The following is a 21,363-nucleotide window of genomic DNA, read 5'->3' on the forward strand; positions in this document are numbered from 1 at the left end:
AATTATGATGTTTGTTATGGATTACAATGACTTTGTCTATTGTCATGTATGCTTCTATTTGGTGAAAAGATACTTATAATAGTTCAAACATCACCATCATGTATTCTCAGTGAAACCCATCATGCTTAAACAACAAGTTTATGTTAAATTAAACACAATTAAACCATACTTTCATTCATAATTAATATCATCATTACATATCAACTAATTTAATTTCTCTGATCTAACAACACCTCTAACACACAAGAACATAACACTCCATTTGTGGCTTTACTTGGAGATTAATGTGAACAACAGTGATACACACAATATAGTAGCCACCACCACTGCAACTGACAGGAACATTATCAGCATCTTCATTGCTCTAACCTCACCCTCTAAGCTACCCAATCTCCATGACATATTCAGTCTCCATTCATCATAGTCCCCACCAACCTCTGCATCAGTTTTCGCCCCTGCTACATACCCATCTTCCTCAACCCACCTAAAGAAGTTGCAGTGACTTTCCTTCTGAATTTTTCCAAAAAAAAAGAAAATCAATTTCAACAACCCAGCAGAATAGACAAAGGAATATGGAAAACAAGCTTAATATATCATAACCTAACTCACCGGGTATCTGGCACAAGTGTGGAACAACCTATCCGGATTCTCTCTTGTGCCGGATTTCTTGATTGTCGTCTTCAACCCACAAAAGCAAGTCTGATCCTTCATCTTCCTCCTCTGTCGCATGGAAGAGTTCGATTCATGGCTACCGATGGACTGCGACGGCAGGTCACCACTCCGGCTTCCACTCATCATAGCAGCGACTCCTCAAACATACATTGCCATCTACTATGAGAATCACGCACATATATGCTTCAGATTGGGGGTTAGGGTTGTAACATTAGGACTAATTTGACCTAAATAATCAAACATATCTTATCAGCATTAACGGTTGCCATGCTGGACCTCACCACGCTGGCACTTAACATTCCACCTCAGCAAACGTTAGCCACGTCACTACCTGAGAGGACGGAAGGACAAACTCGAACAACGTGAGTAACTTTCGGGGACGACTTTGATTAATTTTATCTTTCGATGACTAAAATGGAGATCGGGGTATCTTTCAGGGACGATTTTGACTATTAACTCCTTTATTAATTATTATCTTCAATCCCACAACCAACAAAATCACCAAGAAAAACCGCTAACCAAAATCACTAACAATACAACAATCAAAACAACTAACAAAGATACTAACAAAATTATCAACAAAATCACCAACTAAACCATTAACAATACCACCACCAAAACTAGTAACAAAATCACTAACAAAAAAATCGCCAACGAAACCACTAACAAAGCCACTAGCAAAACCACTACCAAAACCATTGGCACAACCACACCCTAAACCACTAATAAAATCAACAACAAAATCACTAACAAAACTTATAAAATCATTCACATACAATATTACCAACGTCATTCACTATCAAAACTACTAACATAACGTATAGTCGTATATAAACAAACAAATAGGTTACTAAATCCTACTTTTAAAAAAATGAGTTCGTACTTACCTCTTCGTTGATGACACCAGCTATGTGGCTACTCCATCCAAGCGATAAAGTTTGTCCGGATTATCCCCCATCGGCTAAATATTCCGCTCAAACCTTAGTTGGAGTTGTTTTGGGTCAATTTCTCTAGGATTTTGGTGGGGCGTGCTTTTGGAATAATAGTTCGAATGAGGTTGGTTCGAACTCTTTTTATAACCGAACCTTGAGTAATTCGAAACACACTAATTCGAATTACTAAGAGACTCAAAAATTGAGTAGTTCGAACCTGGCCAATTCGAATAACTAAGAATTGAGTGTGTGCAATTCAAATCAGTATGATTCGAATTACAGTAAAGGCGTAATTCGAATTAGACTAATTCGAATTGCATAAAAACGTGCATCTAGTTAATTCATGAACCATTTTTTTTTTGGCTGATTGGTGAAATTTTGGTATATCTTTAACTTATTTGTGTGATTTGTTCTAATTTTTATGTATTTATGTATAAATATATATAATTTAATTTATTTTTAACGTATATTTTATATTTTAATATATATTTTATACTAATAATTAATTTTAGTAATTAATTTTAATATATACCTAATATAATTAAAATAAAGCGTAAAACATAAAAGAAAAACAAATCAGGAATGAGGAACAATTTTTTTTTCTGGTAATCGGAAAGACGAACAATTTAACTTGAAAATAAATTTGACTTATGTGGGCAACGTGTCAAAGCAAGCTAAATATTATTACTGACATCAATATCAGTCCATTACAAAAAAAAAAATCAGAGAAAAAAACCATATGGCTGGCCCATATTAAACAATGTATAACATGCACATCAACAGACTCATAGAAGGCTTTATTAATTTAAAAAAAACAAGAGAAATAGGTTCTTGATCTGCAAAAATTTAAGTTGTTGAGATTTTAAAAATCAAAATGTCAAAGATTTATTTGGCCTTTTCTCTTATTAATTTTCACTTTTGATGAAAACTCAGGTAAAGTTGATTTCACATAAAATTGATATTTGAGAGCTATTAGATGAAAATTTAGTCAAATCATCAAATCATCTAATTTTCAAATATCAATTTCACGTTAAGTCGATATGACTTTCCACCTTTAATTATTATCCTCAATCCCACTAAAATTTTCCCACTTAGTAGCCAATTGTGATAACGCATGAGTTGAAGAACCAGCATCTTTCTTCACTGCATCAGCAGCATAAGCTTTCAAATCCTCCATTCTTTTGCGCATTGCTTTACCTTCATCCTGCTCCATTAGACACTTTATCACCTTTGAAATTTCCTCCTTTTCAACAACACCATCTTCTCCAACATTCGGCCTCACCGCCACTTTGAGTCCATCAACTAACAACACAGCATTCATCCTCTGCTCTGCAAAGAGTGGCCATGTGATTATTGGAACTCCCACTTGCACACTTTCCAACACCGAGTTCCAACCACAATGACTCAAAAACCCACCAACTGAATCGTGACTAAGGATTTGTACTTGGGGTGCCCATGATGGCAAAACCAAACCTTTCTCTTTGGTTCTTTCTAGAAACCCACTTGGTAAAAATTTCAAAGGATCCTCCTTCTTTTGGTTGTCTAAGTAAGCAGCACTAGGTGAATCACTTGGTGCTCTAAGAACCCATAAAAATCTTTGACCACTCAATTCCAAACCCAAAGCTAGCTCATTGATTGCGCTCTGAGAGAGTGTTCCGCCGCTTCCGAAAGAAACATACAAAACAGAACTATGTGGCTGTTTATCCAACCATCTTAAACACTCTAATTCCTCATCACCATCATTGCTTGATGACCTTTTTTGTGTAATTGGTCCAACAGCATAAAAGCTGAAGCAACTTTTCTCCTTTGCAAGTGCTTTCATAGCAGCTGATTCCAATTCCAAGAAGCTGTTGATTATGAATCCGTTTCCATTACTGAATCCTTTGGAACGTTCTAGATAGAGTTTGTAAGCATCACTGGATCGATTTTGCATTGGAAATGGAAGATCACGCCCGAAAACTGGTACACAACCGGGTAAATAGATAGGATGTTTTAGGTCTTTGTACTCACCGGTAACTTGCTCATCAAGTTTTGGCAAATGCAAACACAATGAGAGAGCCATAACTGCAGAAGGGAAGTAAATGTAGGACAAGAAATTGAACTCCTTAGCAAATGAAAGTGCTTCGAAGGCGTAAGCATCTGCGATCAAAGCTGCAAGTGGTTCCCTTAAGGTGAGGGATTTAAGGGTCTCACGAATTGATGGGAGAGAGCGGGTAACGGTTTTTTGAATAAGAACTCCTGGGTATGCTCCTTGGGGTAAGTCTTGTTTGTTGATTGAAGGGAGAAGGATGGAGTGAATGTTTGAAGGAAGAGTTTGAAGGTAGGATTTGGTTGAATCTGGGTGTGGCCCAAGTGAGGGAATCATGCAAGTGACATGAAAATTTGGGTGAAGCTCCAAGAATCTTTTGGAGAACTCAAGTATTGGAACTAGGTGGGTCAAGCCAGGACTTGTAACAACAGCTATGCGCGTTGTTTTTGCCATCAATTGGATTGTACGAGAAAAGCTATGGTTTTGATTTTGGTTCAGATATGTAAACTATATAGGGAAACTTTTCCCTGTAGTAGTTGACTAGTTGTGACCAACTTCCATGTTGTGAAATGATTTTCAATTAGGATTTTGCTAACTAGTATAAATTCTAAGCTTACTTTTCAAATTATAAAAATAGAAGAATAATTTAATTGAGAAAATAATACTCTTAAATTTTTAATAATATAAAGTTAACTTTTTTCTAATTAAGTTAGCAAAACCTTCTTTTCCTCTAAATATTTTTTGTACATGCGGATACCGGTGGCTCATTTTCATTTTCATTAAATATAATGCAGATGCGGAATGAGCATGAGGAAACATTATGGAGTCTTCTCTTTATTCTTTCATTGTTTATTTTATTTTAAAATGAAGAAATTAAACTTTCAAAGAGACAGTTCCGAGATAATATTCAATTTGGTCGCTAAATTTACACACAAGTTTCAATTTAATTCCTGAGATTTTAATTGCCTTTATTTAGTCTCCAAAATTCATAAATGTGCCTCATATTAGTCACTGAGATGATTTTTAGTATAAAAACGTTAATGGAGCGTTGTTATAGACTATTAGATGTCACTTTAAAACTTGTAAAATGATGCAGTTTTGGTTTTGGCATTTAAATAGTTCAAAAATGCTATCGTATCACTTATTTTGTTTTAGTTAAATTTTTAATAAACACCTTTTACGATGTTGTTTTTGAGTTATTTGAGTGCCAAAACTAAAACGACATTATTTTACAAAATTTAGTGTGGCATTCGGCTGTTCACGACAGTATTCTGTTAACATTTATATGTTGAAAATTGTTTTAAGGACGAACATGAGTTATATTCACAAAGTTTGAGAACTAAATAAAGGCAATTAAAATTTTAAGGACTAAATTAAAATTTGCATGTAAGTTTAGGGACCAAATTGAATATTATCTCAACAGTTGCGCAATGACGTAAGGCAATACGCACCTGACTGACCTTAGCTGTTTTGATCTTGAATTTTCTCAGGCCATGTAAAACAAGCTAGATTGATTTTCTCATCTAATATATTTGACATAAAAAATGCTAGATGAATACCCAATTTCAACTAAAACATGACTTATTATAGTGGTAAATTATAAAAAATGCATTTGAATAATTTTATTGTTGACAAAAAATAAAAAATATTTTTTTTAAGGACAAACGAAATTTTTATTTAATAAATTGTTTATATATTTAATCTAAAATTTTATAGGAATAATTAGATAATTATTTAAAAAATACATACAAAAAATCGAATAAAAATGTGATCTCTATATTTTTTATTTTTTAAAAGTATTATTAGTCGTTGATAAAAAAAATCACAAAAAAATATATATTTAGCAAAAAATCATCAAATTTTAATGATAAAAATATCTCATTTTTTTTTAAATTATACTTACGAAAAATCGCATCAAAATTCAATCTCTAAAGTATTATTTTGACAATATGTATTTAATGTTGGATATTTTTGTTACATTTTAAAATTATTTGAGAACATTTTTTTATACCAAAATTCAAATGCATTTTTATCAACAACAAAATTATTCAAATGCATTTTTGTAATTTACCCTATTATATATTTTATACATTTATATACATTATTTCATATCTGTTTGATAAAGAGTCATCAAAATAATTAAAAAATATATAGTAAAATATAGGGATTTATACTTATTTAAATTTGAAAAAAAAATAATTAATAATATACTTGTCCTATTACAATTTACAACATTATTTACATAAATGTCCTAATTTTATTATTAGTAAATCACACTAAGATCTTGCCAATAAACTATATTTTAAATGACATAGTCTCTCTATATTCATCTAGAGATTGCGGGTTCAAGTTTCACTCCTAACTTTAGAAAAAAAATCACACTAAAATCTTTAATTATTTTGTGTCCTGACAAGAATGACACTAACAAGAGATACAATTTATTTTTTATTTTTTCTTTAATTATTTTTGTTAATTTTTTATAATTATATTTTTTATTATTATATTTTTCTTTCTAAATTTTTTGAATGAAAAAATGTGAATAAATTAAATTTTTATAATTTGTTCTAGTTTATTACTAAATAAGATACAAAAAATTTTCAATATCTTATCTTATCCTGTTCTTAAAACTAAATACAACCTTTGATGCAATTTAGATGTTATTTAATAAATATGCAATTACTACTGCAATTTACGCGTACTAAAAATAGAATATTTATATAAATAATATTGTAATAGGATAAATATATTATTAAATAATTTTTTTAGTAATAAGTAAATTCCTAAAATATATTAATTTTTTTCATTAACATAATTAAATTTTGCATGGAGGGAAAAACAATAATTGTCTTTTTTTTTTTACTTTTATTCATGTAATATGATTTTTTTCAAAGATAGTAGGTTATATTTCATTAGTTATTGAAAAATGAAATACAAAGATGTCCAAAAGTAGGACAGCATAATAAAAGGTGGAAATTTTCTAAAATAATACACTGAAGGTATTCATCCAACGGTGCATGGTCGAAAAACAAAGAAAAATCTTAAAGAAGAAAGAATGATAGATCAAATTGAATGAAACTAAGAGTTTGCCTCATGGAGATGACGAACTAAACTGGGAGTTCTCTGGATTTCACGGAGCAACTTGACAGAGCTTACCAGAATGGCAGACGGCATTGAAGTAGAACCTTCAAAAATTAACTAGTTGTGAGCTTTCCAGCAGTTCCAGCAAATGATGGCAAGCAATTGAGGATTACAGTCAGCATTCTTCAACGGGTTAAGCATCTCTATTGATGCAGTTTACCATGTCCAAAAGTCGTTAGGATTCTGAGGAGGAAGATAGTCACGAAGATAACTCTAAGACCATACTTCTTTAATTCTAGAGCAATCGATCAAACAATGAGTGACTGTTTCTGTTGCTTCATGACAGTAGGGGCATATTGGCGATATATATGGGATGCGGTGATGAATCTGAGCAAGTACCGGAAGCCGGCCATGGAGAGCTTTCCAGATAAATAGCTTAATTTTGTAAGGCAAGTTCAACTTCCATAGATCAATCTACGACTTTTTCTGCTGTATATAATTAGGGCAAAGCTCCAAAGGCGGATGGTAAAATAAATAGCCAATTCTGTAACCTGAAGATGTATCATATTACTTGGATTTGTTCAAAATTCCATTGCAATTTGTCCCTACTTTGCTGAATTTTAACTGACAAAATCCTGTCTGCAACGTCTTGGGGAAATAATTCTTGAATGAGATTCTGATTCCAATTTCTATTTTCAGTAATTAGATCTTTAACTCTTGGAACCAACTCAGAAATAGCCTGTCTATTTGGCATGTCAGAAATCATTAAAGGATACGGAGGAGGCAGCCAAGGATCCTCAAAGGTTCAAATATTCTCTCTAGTATCCACAACCCAATTAAGACCTTTTTCAACAATCTTTCGGCCTTTCAGTATGCTCCTCTATCCCCAAGAATGTAAGACTCCAATTTCTGCCGTTATAGCATTACCGTTGCTAAAGTATTTACCTCTTAGGATTTTGGATAATAGGAAAGTAGGCTGTGTTACGAGTCGCCAAAACTATTTGCCTAAAAGCACCAGATTTTGGATTCTAAGATCTTTAAATCCAAGGCCTCCTTCTCTTCGTGGGCGAGTCATAGTGTCCCAGCTAATCCAAGTCATCCGCCTTTCAAAACCTTTTTGTCCCACCAAAACTGAAAAAGTAGAGAGTGAATTTTCGAAATTAAACCATCAGGCAACTTGAAGCAAGACAATGTATAAATAGGAATAGCTTCTCCCACTACCTTAAGCAATACCTGTCTACCACCTGCCAATAGAAGATTGCGCTTTCACCCTTGGATTCTTTTCTGAACCTTCTCTTTGATCATACTAAAAGAAGCCTTTTTCGATTTTGAAACTGTAGAAGGCAAACTAAGGTATCTATCCTGAGCCTCAATATGATTAATGTTCATAGAGTTAGCCAGTAGTATACGAGTAGTGGAGGGAGTGTTGTGGCTAAAGAATACAACAAATTTATTAAGATTTACCCTCTGGCCACTGATGCTTTCATAAGAATTCAATAAATGCAGGATGTTTGAACATGCTTCAGGATTAGCCTTGCAGAATAAGATGGAATCATCAGCAAAGAGGAGCTGGTTGACCTTGGGACATCGTCTATGTATCTGAAGACTCTGAATTAGTCTGTTTTATTCCGCCTTATATAGCAAGAAGGAGAGACCTTCTACACAGAAAAGAAAAAGATAGGGAGATAGAGGATATCCTTGTTGAATACCTCTATTTGATTTGAAGAAACTATAGGGTTGTCCTTCCACAATGACAGAATAAGAAACAGTTGTCACTAATTCTCGAATCCACATATCCACCGGGAGTCAAAAGTAAACTTCTCCAATATAAACCAAAGAAAGTGCCATTCCACCCTATCATATGCCTTACGCATATATAATTTTAGCGACATTTCCTTTTTGAGTCCCCTTTTTTTTTGTTCTTCAGGTAATGCATACACTCATGAGCAATTAGGATATTATCAGAGATTAATTTGCCTTTAATAAAAGTACTCTACGTAGGGCTAATTAGTCTATTCATCATACCCTGAAGTCTATGTACAAGTACTTTAGAGATAATCTTGTAAAAGATTGAGGATAGGCTTATTGGTCTTACCTGAGTCATATCTTTAGCATCAGAAATCTTGGGAATAAGACAGATCTGAGTGTGGTTAAAACCCTTCAAAATTCTGTCCCCCAAAAAGAAGCTTTTAACTGCTCGAAACACATCACCACTAAGTATGTTCCAGAAGCTTTGAAAAAATTTTGCTGTCATACCATCATCTTCTGGAGCACTTTGAGGATGAATGCTAAATGTTGCACATTTCACTTCTTCCATAGTCACTGGTCTTTGAAGCCTACGATTCATGTGAGCTGTAACATTAGGTTCAAATTAGTAAACAGAAGTTCAGGGTTCTCATGACAAGTGGAGGAGAAGATGTCCTTGAAATAAGATTCAGCCACAGAAGCAATACCAGCATTTGAAGTAGCCACTTCACCATCATTGCTAGTTAGTTGCCAAAATTTATTCCTTCGAGTTCCATTTTTAAATTTCTAATGGAAGAAAGCTGTATTCTGATCACCGGATTTGAGCCATTTGACTCTAGACTTATCTTTCCAATAAGATTCCTCATTTTGCAATGCTTTTTCAAGTTTGTCCTTTATTTCTGAAATGATGTCGCCTTTGATGAACGGATTTTTTATACGCTTTTTGGCATCATTTTCATATTATTTTAGTTATGTTTTGCTTAAGTTCTATTATATTTTCATAGGTTTTAGTGCAAAATTCATGTTTTTGGATTCTAGTTTGAGTTTGCGTGTTTTCATATGATTTCAAATAATTTTTGGCTGAAATTGAGGAGTTTTGGCAAAGTCCGATTCAGAGGCAAGGAAAGTGTAGCAGATGCTGTCAAATTCTAACCTTTGTGTATTCAAACGCGCATATCTAGAGCTATAGAGGTCTAAATGACACGTTCTTAATGGCGTTAGAAAGATAACTTCCAGAGCTTTCCAGAAAAATATAATAGTCTATATTTTGCTTTGGAAATGAAGGCCTAAAACTGGCGTTCAACGCCAGCTACCAACCCCATTCCTGGCGTTCGACGCCCAAAAAGGAGCACCTGGCGCCCAATGCCCAAAAAGGAGTCCAAAGCTGGCATCCAACGCCCCAAAGGGAGTACCAACTCGTGGCTTCACCCCAAGCTCAGCCCAAACACTCACCAAGTGGGCCCGGAAAGTGAATTTTTGCACTACAAAACTAGTTTATCTTATTTTTGTAAACCCTAGCTATTAGACTAGTATTTAAGGAGGAGATCACCCTTATTTAGGATCTTCTTCCCCCACTTTTACTTTCGAACATTATTGTACAGTATGAACAACTGAACCTCCTAGGTTAAGGTTAGGAGCTCTACTGATTCTTATGGATTAATAATATCATTGTTCTATTTCAACCTATGCTTGATTCTATTTTAAGATGTATCTTCGTTCTTCATCCTAATGAATTGGGAGTGTAATTTGACCGTCATCCCTATTCTACAAGGGTTCTTGCGAGTCCTTGACGGGATAGTATTGAACCACAAGCTCGATTATACATCTCTTAAACGGCTAATCCACGACTTCGTTTGGGACTTGGAGACATCAGCTTAGCCGAGGTACGGGGCAATTAGGGCCTTTGTGGTATAGGCTAGAATCGTTAAGTAGCATTCTCTGATCCAGAAGATCCGACCTTTTCTGTGGTGTTTTGAGTAGGATCACCAAGGGAATGGACTGCAGGAGCTTCACCCCTGTTCAGATTGGATGACCATTGACCTGGCGTTTGATCTGAAGTAGAGGAGATTAATGACCACTGACCTGGCATTAATCATTTACAGCCTGCCATGGAATGCATCATCAGAAGTTGAAGTAGACAGTGAGAAAAGTTGATCCAGAAAGAGGAATCATCTCCGAAGCCTCAACCGTTCTCTTATCATTGATTTCACACCTATCCAGTAACACTTTATTTATTCTATTTTTATGAGCTTTTTACAACAACTATATTTTTTATCCGCCAGACTAAGATCTACAAGGTAGCCATTGCTTGCTCAATCCGACAATCTCCATGGGATTCGACCCTCACTCACCTGAGGTATTACTTGGACGACCCGATGCACTTGCCGGTCTATCTGTGCGAAACTTGCGGTGTTCAATTTCGCACACCAAGTTTTTGGCGCCGTTGTCGGGGTTTGTTCGAGATTGACAAACTACCGGACTATCTTGTTGCTTAGATTATGTACTTGTTATGGTTTATTTGCTCTTTTATTTGTGTTTCTTGTTTTCTTTGTTAAAAACTTTTCAAAACCTTTTCTTTTCTTTAGTAATCTTTTTCTTTTGTTTGAGTCATGTGTCAATCTTTAAGTTTAGTGTCTTTTTGAGTCTTTTCTTTTCTTTTCTAACTTTTTTGAAAATTAGAGTCTTTGGTTTTAAATTTCTTAAGTTTGGTGTCTTTTTGGTGTTTCTTGGTTTTTCTTTTATTTAGTTTTTTGAAAATTGTTCTTGGTGTTCTTCCTTGTATTTGAAATTGTTCTCGTTATTTTTCTTATTTGATTTTAAAAATTTTATGTTTGGTGTCTTGTAGTGTTTTTCTTTTAAAATTTTTGAAATTAGTGTCCTTGATCTTCAAAACTTTTAAGTTTGGTACCTTTTCTTGGTTTTTGTTGATTTTTCCTTTCTTGATTTTTTGAATATTGTTTTTGTTTTTCTTTCTTGGTGTTCGAATTGTTCTTGGTCCTTTTCTTTGTTTGATCTTAAAATTTTTAAGTTTGGTGTCTTTTAGTGTTTGTCTTTTTAATTTTTCAAATTTTAAATTTTAAAAACAAATCTTTTCAAATCTTTATCATATCTTTCTTTTTAAATTTCAAAACTTTCTTTATCTTAAATCTTTTAAACTTGATTTTCAAAAATCTTTAAATTTCAATTCTTATCTTTCTTAATCTTTTTAAATCTTTATCTTATCTTTATTTCTAAATTTTAAAACTTACCTGTCTTATCTTGTTTTTAAATTTTAAATTTTTACTTTCTTTTAAAATTGAATTTCAAAATCTTTATTTGACTTTTTCTCTCCAACTTTCGAAAATCTCCTTCCTTTTCTTATTTTTTTCAAAATTTCTTAATTATTATTTTTATTATTATTTTTGAATTAATTTTTATTTTAATTATTTATTTTCGAAAAAAAAATTATTTTAATTCCTGTTTCTTTCTGGGTATCTCATTAGGAGTTCTCTAGATTGTGACATAGATATTCCCACTTTTTATTGTCTCTTGTTTGTACAGGAACACTAGAACCACTATGGATCTAGAGGAAGAGGCACAACCAAGAAGAACCTTAGAGTCTTATACAGCTACCACTCCTGACTTCTATAGAAGCAGCATTAGCATACCTCCTATTGGAGTAGCTCATTTTGAGCTCAACCCACAGTTAATCACTCTAGTGCAGCAAAACTACCAATTTCAGGGACTTCCACAACAGGAGCCCACAGAATTCCTTGCTGAATTCCTGTAGATAGCTGACACAGTAAGAACTAGCGGAGTAGACCAAGATGTCTACAAACTATTGCTCTTTTCATTTGCTGTAAAAGGCCAAGCAAAGAGGTGGTTGGATACTCAACCCAAATCAAGCTTGAACACATGGAATAAGCTGGTAGAAAAGTTTTTGAATAGATACTTTCCTCCAAGGAAGCTAATCCAGCTAAGACTGGACATTCAAAGCTTCAAACAAGATGATAATGAGTCTCTTTATGAAGCATGGGGGAGGTACAGGATGATCCTACAGAAATACCCTACTAAAATGTTTTCAGAATGGGTAAAGCTAGACATCTTCTATTACGGACTCACATATATGGCTAAGAGGTCCTTAGACCATTCTGCTGGTGGTTCGATACACATGAGAAAGACAATTGAGGAAGCTCAAGAACTCATTGAGACAGTCGCCAGCAACCAGCATTTATACTCATCTGGTGAGACTTCAATGAAAGGAGAGGTCAAGATAGTGACCACTGAATCTAACCCTCCAGAATAGAATGAGTCTTTAACTCAGTAGCTACACCACCTTGCACAACAAATGTTAAAATTGCAAGAGATGTTGTAAGAAACCCGAGCCTCTACAAGAATGTAGAGGCACAGTTGAGTCAAGCTAGACAGCACTTGTCTGAAAAAATAAGAGAAGAGTGCCAAGCTCTTCAATTAAGGAGTATTCTGAACACCCAGCCTCTGAACAGTAAAAGGCAGGGAGAAGAGCTAGCAGAAGCTAAACAAGCTATAGTTCAAGGAAACCAGGGCGTCCAACACCTAGAAGGGGGGAGCCAGTGCGTCCAACGCCCAATAGGGGGCAGCCCAGGCGTTGAACGCCAGTCCAAGGGAGGCCAGACACGTGTAAGTGCTGAGAACACCTTTCCTTAGCAAGCTGGTAGCCCTTCTATAGGCACTATAGACACTCACCCTGCACCACTCATGGCCCTTGAGTACAAGGCCAAGTTACCATACCCTCAAAGACTCCAGAAAGTAGAAAAGAATAGGCAATTTGCTAAATTCTTAGAAGTTTTCAAGAAGCTGGAGATCAAAATCCCCTTTGTAGAGGCTCTTGAAGAAATGCCTTCATATGCTAAGTTCATGAAGAAAATACTAAATAACAAGAGGGATTAGAGGAAAGTAGAGACAATGGTGCTTACTTAGGAGTGCAGTGCAGTCATTCAGAGGAACCTTCCTCAGAAACTGTAGAGACCCTCTAACACTCTTTCCAGAGACACAAAGTTGAATCCAAGAGAAGAGTGTCTAGCCCTCATTAGTACCAAGGAGGCTGAGTCTAAGGTGGTACACACTGTTGAAGAACTAGATGAAGAAGAGACTCAAGAAGAGGCTGGAAGCACACTGTTACACACCCCTCTTATGGGAAGAAAGCCTGAAGTACCACACCCTCAGATGTCCCAAAAGGAGACCAAGGACGAGCACTGATCACAATCCTTGGAAGACTCTAAAAAGATGCAAATCAATATTCTTTTTGCTGAGGTTTTGGAGCAATGGTCTATCTCTACTGGAAGAAACCTCTCTGATGCTGGGAGAGGCAAATTGGTGCTGAGGTTACAGAAGGATTACATGATTATCAAGGTCCTGAAACCTCCACTACCCCCTGACAAAGGAGTTACTTCCATACAGAGTACAATGCTGAAACCTCCTCCTTTGGTGAAAACTCATACAGTTTTCCCAGACATCAAACCTAAGTTTGGTGTTAGGCGGTCGCCACCCACCATGAAGGAAGGTCCCAAGAGGAAGATGCATAGGTGGTATACGAAATTGTTACTCAGAGGTTGTAAAATTTGTTGTTCGTTCTTTCCCTGGCAATGGCACCAAAAACGGATGCGCAGAACCATGGTCCAAACATAACTTCACAACTTCGCACAACTAACCAGCAAGTGCACTGGGTCGTCCAAGTAATAAACCTTACGTGAGTAAGGGTCGATCCCACGGAGATTGTTGGTATGAAGCAAGCTATAGTCACCTTGCAAATCACAGTCAGGCGGATATCAAATAGTTATGGAGTTTTCGAATATAATTAATAAATAAACAGAAAATAAAGATAGAAATACTTATGTAATTCATTGGTTAGAGTTTCAGATAAGCGTATAGAGATGCTTTCGTTCCTCTGAACCTCTGCTTTCCTGCTGTCTTCATCCAATCAATCTTACTCCTTTCCATGGCTGGCTGTATGTAAGGGCATCACCGTTGTCAATGGCTACATCCCATCCTCTTGTGAAAAAGGTCCAAATGCTCTGTCACGGTATGGCTAATCATCTGAGGTTCTTGATCATACTGGAATAGGATTCACCCTCCTTTTGCGTCTGTCACTACGCCCAGCACTCGCGAGTTTGAAGCTCGTCACAGTCATTCAATTCCTGAATCCTACTCGGAATACCACAGACAAGGTTTAGACTTTCCGGATTCTCATGAATGCCGCCATCAATCTAGCTTATACCACGAAGATTCTGATTAAGAGATCCAAGAGATACTCATTCAATCTAAGGTGGAACGAAAGAGGTTGTCAGGCACGCATTCGTGGGGAATGATGATGATTGTCACGTTCATCACATTCAGGTTGAAGTACGAATGAATATCTTAGAAGCGGAATAAGTTGAATTGAATAGAAAAATAGTAGTACTTTGCATTAATCTTTGAGGAACAGCAGAGCTCCACACCTTAATCTATGGAGTGTAGAAACTCTACCGTTGAAAATACATAAGTGATAAAGGTCCAGGCATGGCCGAATGGCCAGCCCCCATGATCTAAGAACTAGACGTCCCAAGATGATCTAAAGATGTCTAATACAATAGTAAAAAGTCCTATTTATTCTAAACTAGTTACTAGGGTTTACAGAAGTAAGTAATTGATGCATAAATCCACTTCCGGGACCCACTTGGTGTGTGCTTGGGCTGAGCTTGAATGTTACACGTGCAGAGGCTCTTTCTGGAGTTGAACGCCAGGTTGTAACGTGTTTCTGGCGTTCAACTCTGGTTTGTGACGTGTTTCTGGCGTTTAACTCCAGACAGCAGCGTAGAACTGGCGTTCAACGCCCTTTTACGTCGTCTAAACTCGGCCAAAGTATGAACTATTATATATTGCTGGAAAGTCCTGGATGTCTACTTTCCAACGCAATTGGAAGCGCGCCATTTTGAGTTCTGTAGCTCCAGAAAATCCACTTTGAGTGCAGGGAGGTCAGAATCCAATAGCATCAGCAGTCCTTCTTCAACCTCTGAATCTGATTTTTGCTCAAGTCCCTCAATTTCAGCCGGAAAATACCTGAAATCACAGAAAAACACACAAACTCATAGTAAAATCCAGAAATGTGAATTTAACATAAAACTAATGAAAATATCCCTAAAAGTAACCAGATTCTATTAAAAATATACTAAAAATAATGCAAAAAAGCGTATAAATTATCCGCTCATCACAACACCAAACTTAAACTGTTGCTTGTCCCCAAGCAACTGAAAATAAAATAGGATAAAAAGAAGAGAATATACTATAAATTCCAAACTATCAATGAAACATAGCTCTAATCAGATGAGCGGGACTTGTAGCTTTTTGCCTCTTGAATAGTTTTGGCATCTCACTTTATCCATTGAAGTTCAGAATGATTGGCATCTATAGGAACTCAGATTTCAGATAGTGTTATTGATTCTCCTAGTTCAGTATGATGATTCTTGAACACAGCTACTTTATGAGTCTTGGTCGTGGCCCTAAGCACTTTGTTTTCCAGTATTACCACCGGATACATAAGTGCCACAGACACATAATTGGGTGAACCTTTTCAGATTGTGACTCAGCTTTGCTAAAGTCCCCAATTAGAGGTGTCCAGGGTTCTTAAGCACACTCTTTTTTTTTGCTTTGGACCTTGACTTTAACCGCTCAGTCTCAAGTTTTCACTTGACACCTACACGCCACAAGCACATGGTTAGGGACAGCTTGGTTTAGCCGCTTAGGCCAGGATTTTATTCCTTTAGGCCCTCCTATCCACTGATGCTCAAAGCCTTGGGATCATTTTTATTTACCCTTGCCTTTTGGTTTTAAGGGTTACTGGCTTTTTGCTCTTGCCTCTTGGTTTTAAGAGCTTTTGGCTTTTTCTGCTTGCTTTTTCTTTTTCTATTTTTTTTCGCTTATTTTTTCTTTCTTTTTTTTTCTGCAAGCTTTGTTCTTTGCTGCTTTTTCTTGCTTCAAGAATCATTTTTTTATGATTTTTCAGATTATCAAATAACATGTCTCCTTGTCATCATTCTTTCAAGAGCCAACATATTTAACATTCTTAAACAACAACTTCAAAAGACATATGCACTGTTCAAGCATTCATTCAGAAAACAAAAAGTATTGTCACCACATCAATATAATTAAACTAAGTTCAATGATAAATTCGAAACTCATGTACTTCTTGTTCTTTTGAATTAAAACATTTTTCATTTAAGAGAGGTGATGGATTCATAGGACATTCATAACTTTAAGACATAGTTACTAACTACTAATGATCATGTAATAAGACACAAACATAGATAAGCACTTAACATAGAGAAAACAAAAAACAGAGAATGTAAGAACAAGGAATGAGTCCACCTTAGTGATGGTGGCGTTTCCTTCTTGATGAACCAATGATGTCCTTGAGCTCTTCTATGTCTCTTCCTTGTTTTTGTTGCTCCTCCCTCATTGCTTTTTGATCTTCTCTTATTTCATGAAGGATGATGGAGTGCTCTTGATATTCCACCCTTAGTTGTCCCATGTTGGAACTTAATTCTCCTAGGGAGGTGTTGATTTGCTCCCAATAGTTTTGTGGAGGAAAATGCATTTGAGGCATCTTCGGGATCTCATGGTGATGAGCTTCATGCGTCTCTTGAGATCCATGAATGGGCTCTCTTGCTTGCTCCATCCTTTTCTTAGTGATGGGCTTCTCTTCCTCAATGGGAATGTCTCCTTCTATGAAAGCTCCAGCTGAGTAACATAGATGGCAAATAAGATGAGGAAAAGCTAGCCTTGCCCCAGGAGAGGGCTTTTCGGCTATTTTGTAGAGTTCAAGGGAGATGACTTCATGAACTTCTACTTCCTCTCCAGTCATGATGCTATGAATCATGATGGCCCGATCCACAGTGACTTCAGATCGGTTGCTAGTGGGGATGATGGAGCGTTGGATGAACTCCAACCATCCTCTAGCCACAGGCTTGAGGTCCAGTCTTCTTAATTGAACCGGCTTGCCTTTGGAGTCAATCTTCCATTGAGCTCCTTCTACACATATGTCAATGAGGACTTGGTCCAACCTTTGATTAAAGTTGACCCTTCTTGTGTAGGGGCGTGCATCTCCTTGCATCATAGGCAAGTTAAACGCCAACCTCACATTTTCCGGACTAAAATCTAAGTATTTCCCCCGAACCATTGTAATATAATTCTTTGGGTTTGGGTTCTTACTTTGATCATGGTTCTTAGTGATCCATGCATTGGCATAGAACTCTTGAACCATTAGGATGCCGACTTGTTGGATGGGGTTTGTTAGAACTTCCCAACCTCTTCTTTGGATTTCATGTCGGATCTCCGGATACTCATTTCTCTTGAGCTTGAAAGGGACCTCGGGGATCACCTTCTTCTTGGCCACAACATCATAGAAGTGGTCTTGATGGGCTTTGGAGATGAACCTTTCCATCTCCCATGACTCGGAGGTGGAAGCTTTTATCTTTCCTTTCCCTTTTCTAGAGGATTCTCCGGTCTTGGGTGCCATCAATGGTAATGAAAAAACAAAAAGCTTATGCTTTTACCACACCAAACTTAGAATATTGCTCGCCCTCGAGCAAGAGAAGAAAGAATAATAGAAGAAGAAGAAGAAAATATGGAGAAGAAGGGGAGAGGTGTATTCGGCCAAGAAGGAGAAGAGAGGGTTGTGTTGTGTGAAAATGAAGAAGAGTGGAGGGCTATATATAGGGAAGGGAGGGGGGGTAAGGTTCGGCCATAAGGGTGGGTTTTGGGTGGGAAATTGGTTTTGAATTTGGAAGGTAGGTGGAGTTTATGGGGTAGGTTTATGGGGAAGAGTGGATGGATGTGAGTGGTGAAGTGGTGATAGGGAAGAGAGATTGAGGTGATTGGTGAAGAGTTTTGGAGAAGAGTGTTTATGGGATTGTGTGAAAGAGGGGTGAGAAGAAGTGAGTGGAGGTAGGTGGAGATCCTGTGGGGTCTACAGATCCTGAGGTGTTCAAGGATTTACAACCTTACACCAAATTAGGCATGCAAAATGCCCTTGCACACAATTCTGGGCGTTCAGCGCCAGTTCTCCTCCAGGGTGCATTTCTGGCGTTCAAACGCCCAGATGCTGCCCATTTCTGGCGTTCAGCGCCAGAATCATGCTCTGTTCTGGCGTTGAATGCCCAAAAGATGCTTCTTACTGGTGTTTAAACGCCAGTAAGGTCTTCCTCCAGGGTGTGATTCTTTTCTGCTATTTTTTATTCTGTTTTTAATTTTTCTATTTTTTTCGTGACTCCACATGATCATGAACCTAATAAAATATAAATAACAATAAAATTAGATAAATAAACATTGGGTTGCCTCCCAACAAGCGCTTCTTTAATGTCAATAGCTTGACAGTGGGCTCTCATGGAGCCTCACAGATGTGCAGAGCTTTGTTGAGACCTCCCAACACCAAACTTAGAGTTTGGTTGTGGCCTCCCAACACCAAACTTAGAGTTTGACTGTGGGCGCTTTGGTTGACTCTGCTTTGAGAGAAGCTTTTTATGCTTCCTCTCCATGGATGTAGAGAGAGATTCTTGAGTTGTAAACACAAGGTTGTCCTCATTTAATTGAAGAATCAATTCTCCTCTGTCCACATCAATCACAGCTCTTGCTGTGGCTAGGAAGGGTCTTCCTAGGATGATGGATTCATCCTCATCCCTCCCAGTATCTAGGACTATGAAATCAGCAGGGATGTAAAGGCCTTCAACCTTTACTAACACGTCCTCTACTTGTCTATAAGCCTGTTTTCTTGAATTGTCTGCCATCTCTAATGAGATTTTAGCAGCTTTCACCTCAAAGATTCCCAGTTTCTCCATTACAGAGAGTGGCATGAGGTTTATCCCTGACCCAAGGCCACATAGAGCCTTCTCAAAAGTCATGGTGCCTATGGTACAAGGTATTAGGAACTTTCCAGGATCCTGTTTCTTCTGAGGCAATCTCAGTTGATCCAATGCATTTAGTTCATTGGTGAACAGGGGAGGTTCATCTCCCAAAGTCTCATTACCAAATAAATTGGCATTCAGCTTCATGATTGCACCAAGGAACTTGGCAACTTGCTCTTCAGTAGCATCCTCCTTCTCTTCAGAAGAGGAATACTCATCAGAGCTCATGAATGGCATAAGGAGGTTTAATGGAATCTCTATGGTCTCTAGTTGAGCCTCAGATTCCTTTGGTTCCTCAAAGGGAAACTCCTTATTGATCACTGGACGTCCCAAGAGGTCTTCCTCCTTGGGATTCACGTCCTCTCCTTCCTCTCTAGGTTCGGCCATGGTAATTGATTCAATGGCCTTGCACTCTCCTTTTGGATTCTCTTCTGTATTGCTTGGAAGAGTACTAGGAGGGATTTCAGTGATCCTTTTACTCAGCTGGCCCACTTGTGCTTCCAAATTTCTAATGGAGGACCTTGTTTCATTCATGAAACTCACAGTGGCCTTAGATAGATCAGAGACTAAGTTTGCTAAATTAGAGGTATTTTGTTCAGAGTTCTCTGTCTGTTGCTGAGTAGATGATGGAAAAGGTTTATTATTGTTAAACCTGTTTCTTCCACCATTATTAAAGCCTTGTTGAGGCTTTTATTGATCCTTCCATGAGAAATTTGGATGATTTCTCCATGAGGGGTTATATGTGTTTCCATAAGGTTCACCTAAGTAATTTACCTCTGCTATTGTAGGGTTTTCAGGATCATAAGCTTCTTCTTCAGAAGCTGCCTCTTGAGTACTGTTGGATGCAGCTTGCATTCCATTCAGACTCTGAGAAATCATATTGACTTGCTGATTCAATATTTTATTCTGAGCCAGTATGGCATTCAAAGTATCAATTTCAAGAACTCCCTTCCTCATAGGCGTCCCATTATTCACAGGATTCCTTTCAGAAGTGTACATGAACTGGTTATTAGCAACCATGTCAATGAGTTCTTGAGCTTCTGCAGGCGTTTTCTTTAGGTGAATGGATCCACCTGCAGAAGTATCCAATGACATCTTAGCTAATTCAGACAAACCATCATAGAATATATCCAGGATGGTCCATTCTGAAAGCATGTCAGAAGGACACTTTTTGGTCAGTTCTTTGTATCTCTCCCAAGCTTCATAGAGGGATTCACCTTCTTTCTGTTTGAAGGTTTGAACATCCACTCTAAGCTTGCTCAGCTTTTGAGGAGGAAAGAACTTGGCTAAGAAAGCCGTGACCAGCTTATCCCAAGAGTTCAGGCTATCCTTGGGTTGAGAGTCCAACCATAGTCTAGCTTTGTCTCTTATAGCAAATGGGAAAAGTATGAGCCTGTAGACTTCAGGATTTACTCCATTAGTCTTAACAGTATCACATATCTGCAAGAATTTAGTTAAGAACTGAAAAGGATCTTCAGATGGAAGTCCATGAAACTTGCAGTTTTGTTGCATCAAAGAAACTAGTTGAGGCTTAAGCTCAAAATTGTTTGCTCCAATGATGGGAATGGAGATGCTTCTTCCATGTAAATTGGAATTAGGTGCAGTAAAATCACCAAGCATCTTCCTTGCATTATTATTATTTTCGGCTGCCATCTCCTCTTCCTGTTTGAAAATTTCTGAAAGGTTATCTTTGGATTGTTGTGTTTTAGCTTCTCTTAGTTTCCTCTTCAGAGTCCTTTCAGGTTCAGGGTCTGCTTCAACAAGAATATTCGTGTCCTTGCTCCTGCTCATATGAAAAAGAGGGAACAGAAAAATAATAATAATAGAGATCCTTTTTGCCCAAGCATAGAGGTTCCCTTATGTGAGTAGAAGAAAAGAAGAAGAGGAAATCTGAACTCAGAGAGAGAGGGTTCGGATTTTTGGTGAGATGAAGTGTTAGTAGATGAATAAATAAATAGAAGGAGATGAGAGAGAAAGAGGATTTTCGAAAATTATTTTTGAAAAAAGAGTT

At 36.9% G+C, this 21,363-nt stretch overlaps 1 protein-coding gene, 1 non-coding gene and 1 pseudogene across 3 annotated transcripts; 1 reads left to right on the plus strand and 2 right to left on the minus strand.

The window, feature by feature from the left end:
* Window positions 1–270: 270 nt before the first annotated feature.
* On the minus strand, window positions 271–798 carry LOC110263560 (uncharacterized). Its single transcript, XM_021105000.2, has 2 exons — window positions 610–798; window positions 271–510 (listed from the first exon to the last, which is right to left on the minus strand). The coding sequence occupies exons 1-2, from the start codon at window positions 796–798 to the stop codon at window positions 271–273; spliced, it is 429 nt and encodes a 142-aa protein (XP_020960659.1).
* Window positions 799–2,187: 1,389 nt separating this feature from the next.
* LOC107605310 (hydroquinone glucosyltransferase pseudogene) lies at window positions 2,188–4,182 on the minus strand (annotated as a pseudogene). Its single transcript, XR_015885672.1, has one exon. The product of XR_015885672.1 is annotated as a hydroquinone glucosyltransferase pseudogene (transcript).
* Window positions 4,183–20,501: 16,319 nt separating this feature from the next.
* On the plus strand, window positions 20,502–20,609 carry LOC148562955 (small nucleolar RNA R71). The gene has a single exon (XR_015886629.1). It is a non-coding gene; the product is annotated as a small nucleolar RNA R71 (small nucleolar RNA).
* Window positions 20,610–21,363: the final 754 nt, after the last annotated feature.

The sequence above is a fragment of the Arachis ipaensis genome, chromosome B6, assembly GCF_059453495.1.
Source record: "Arachis ipaensis isolate K30076 ecotype BB chromosome B6, ASM5945349v1, whole genome shotgun sequence".
NCBI lineage: Eukaryota > Viridiplantae > Streptophyta > Magnoliopsida > Fabales > Fabaceae > Arachis > Arachis ipaensis.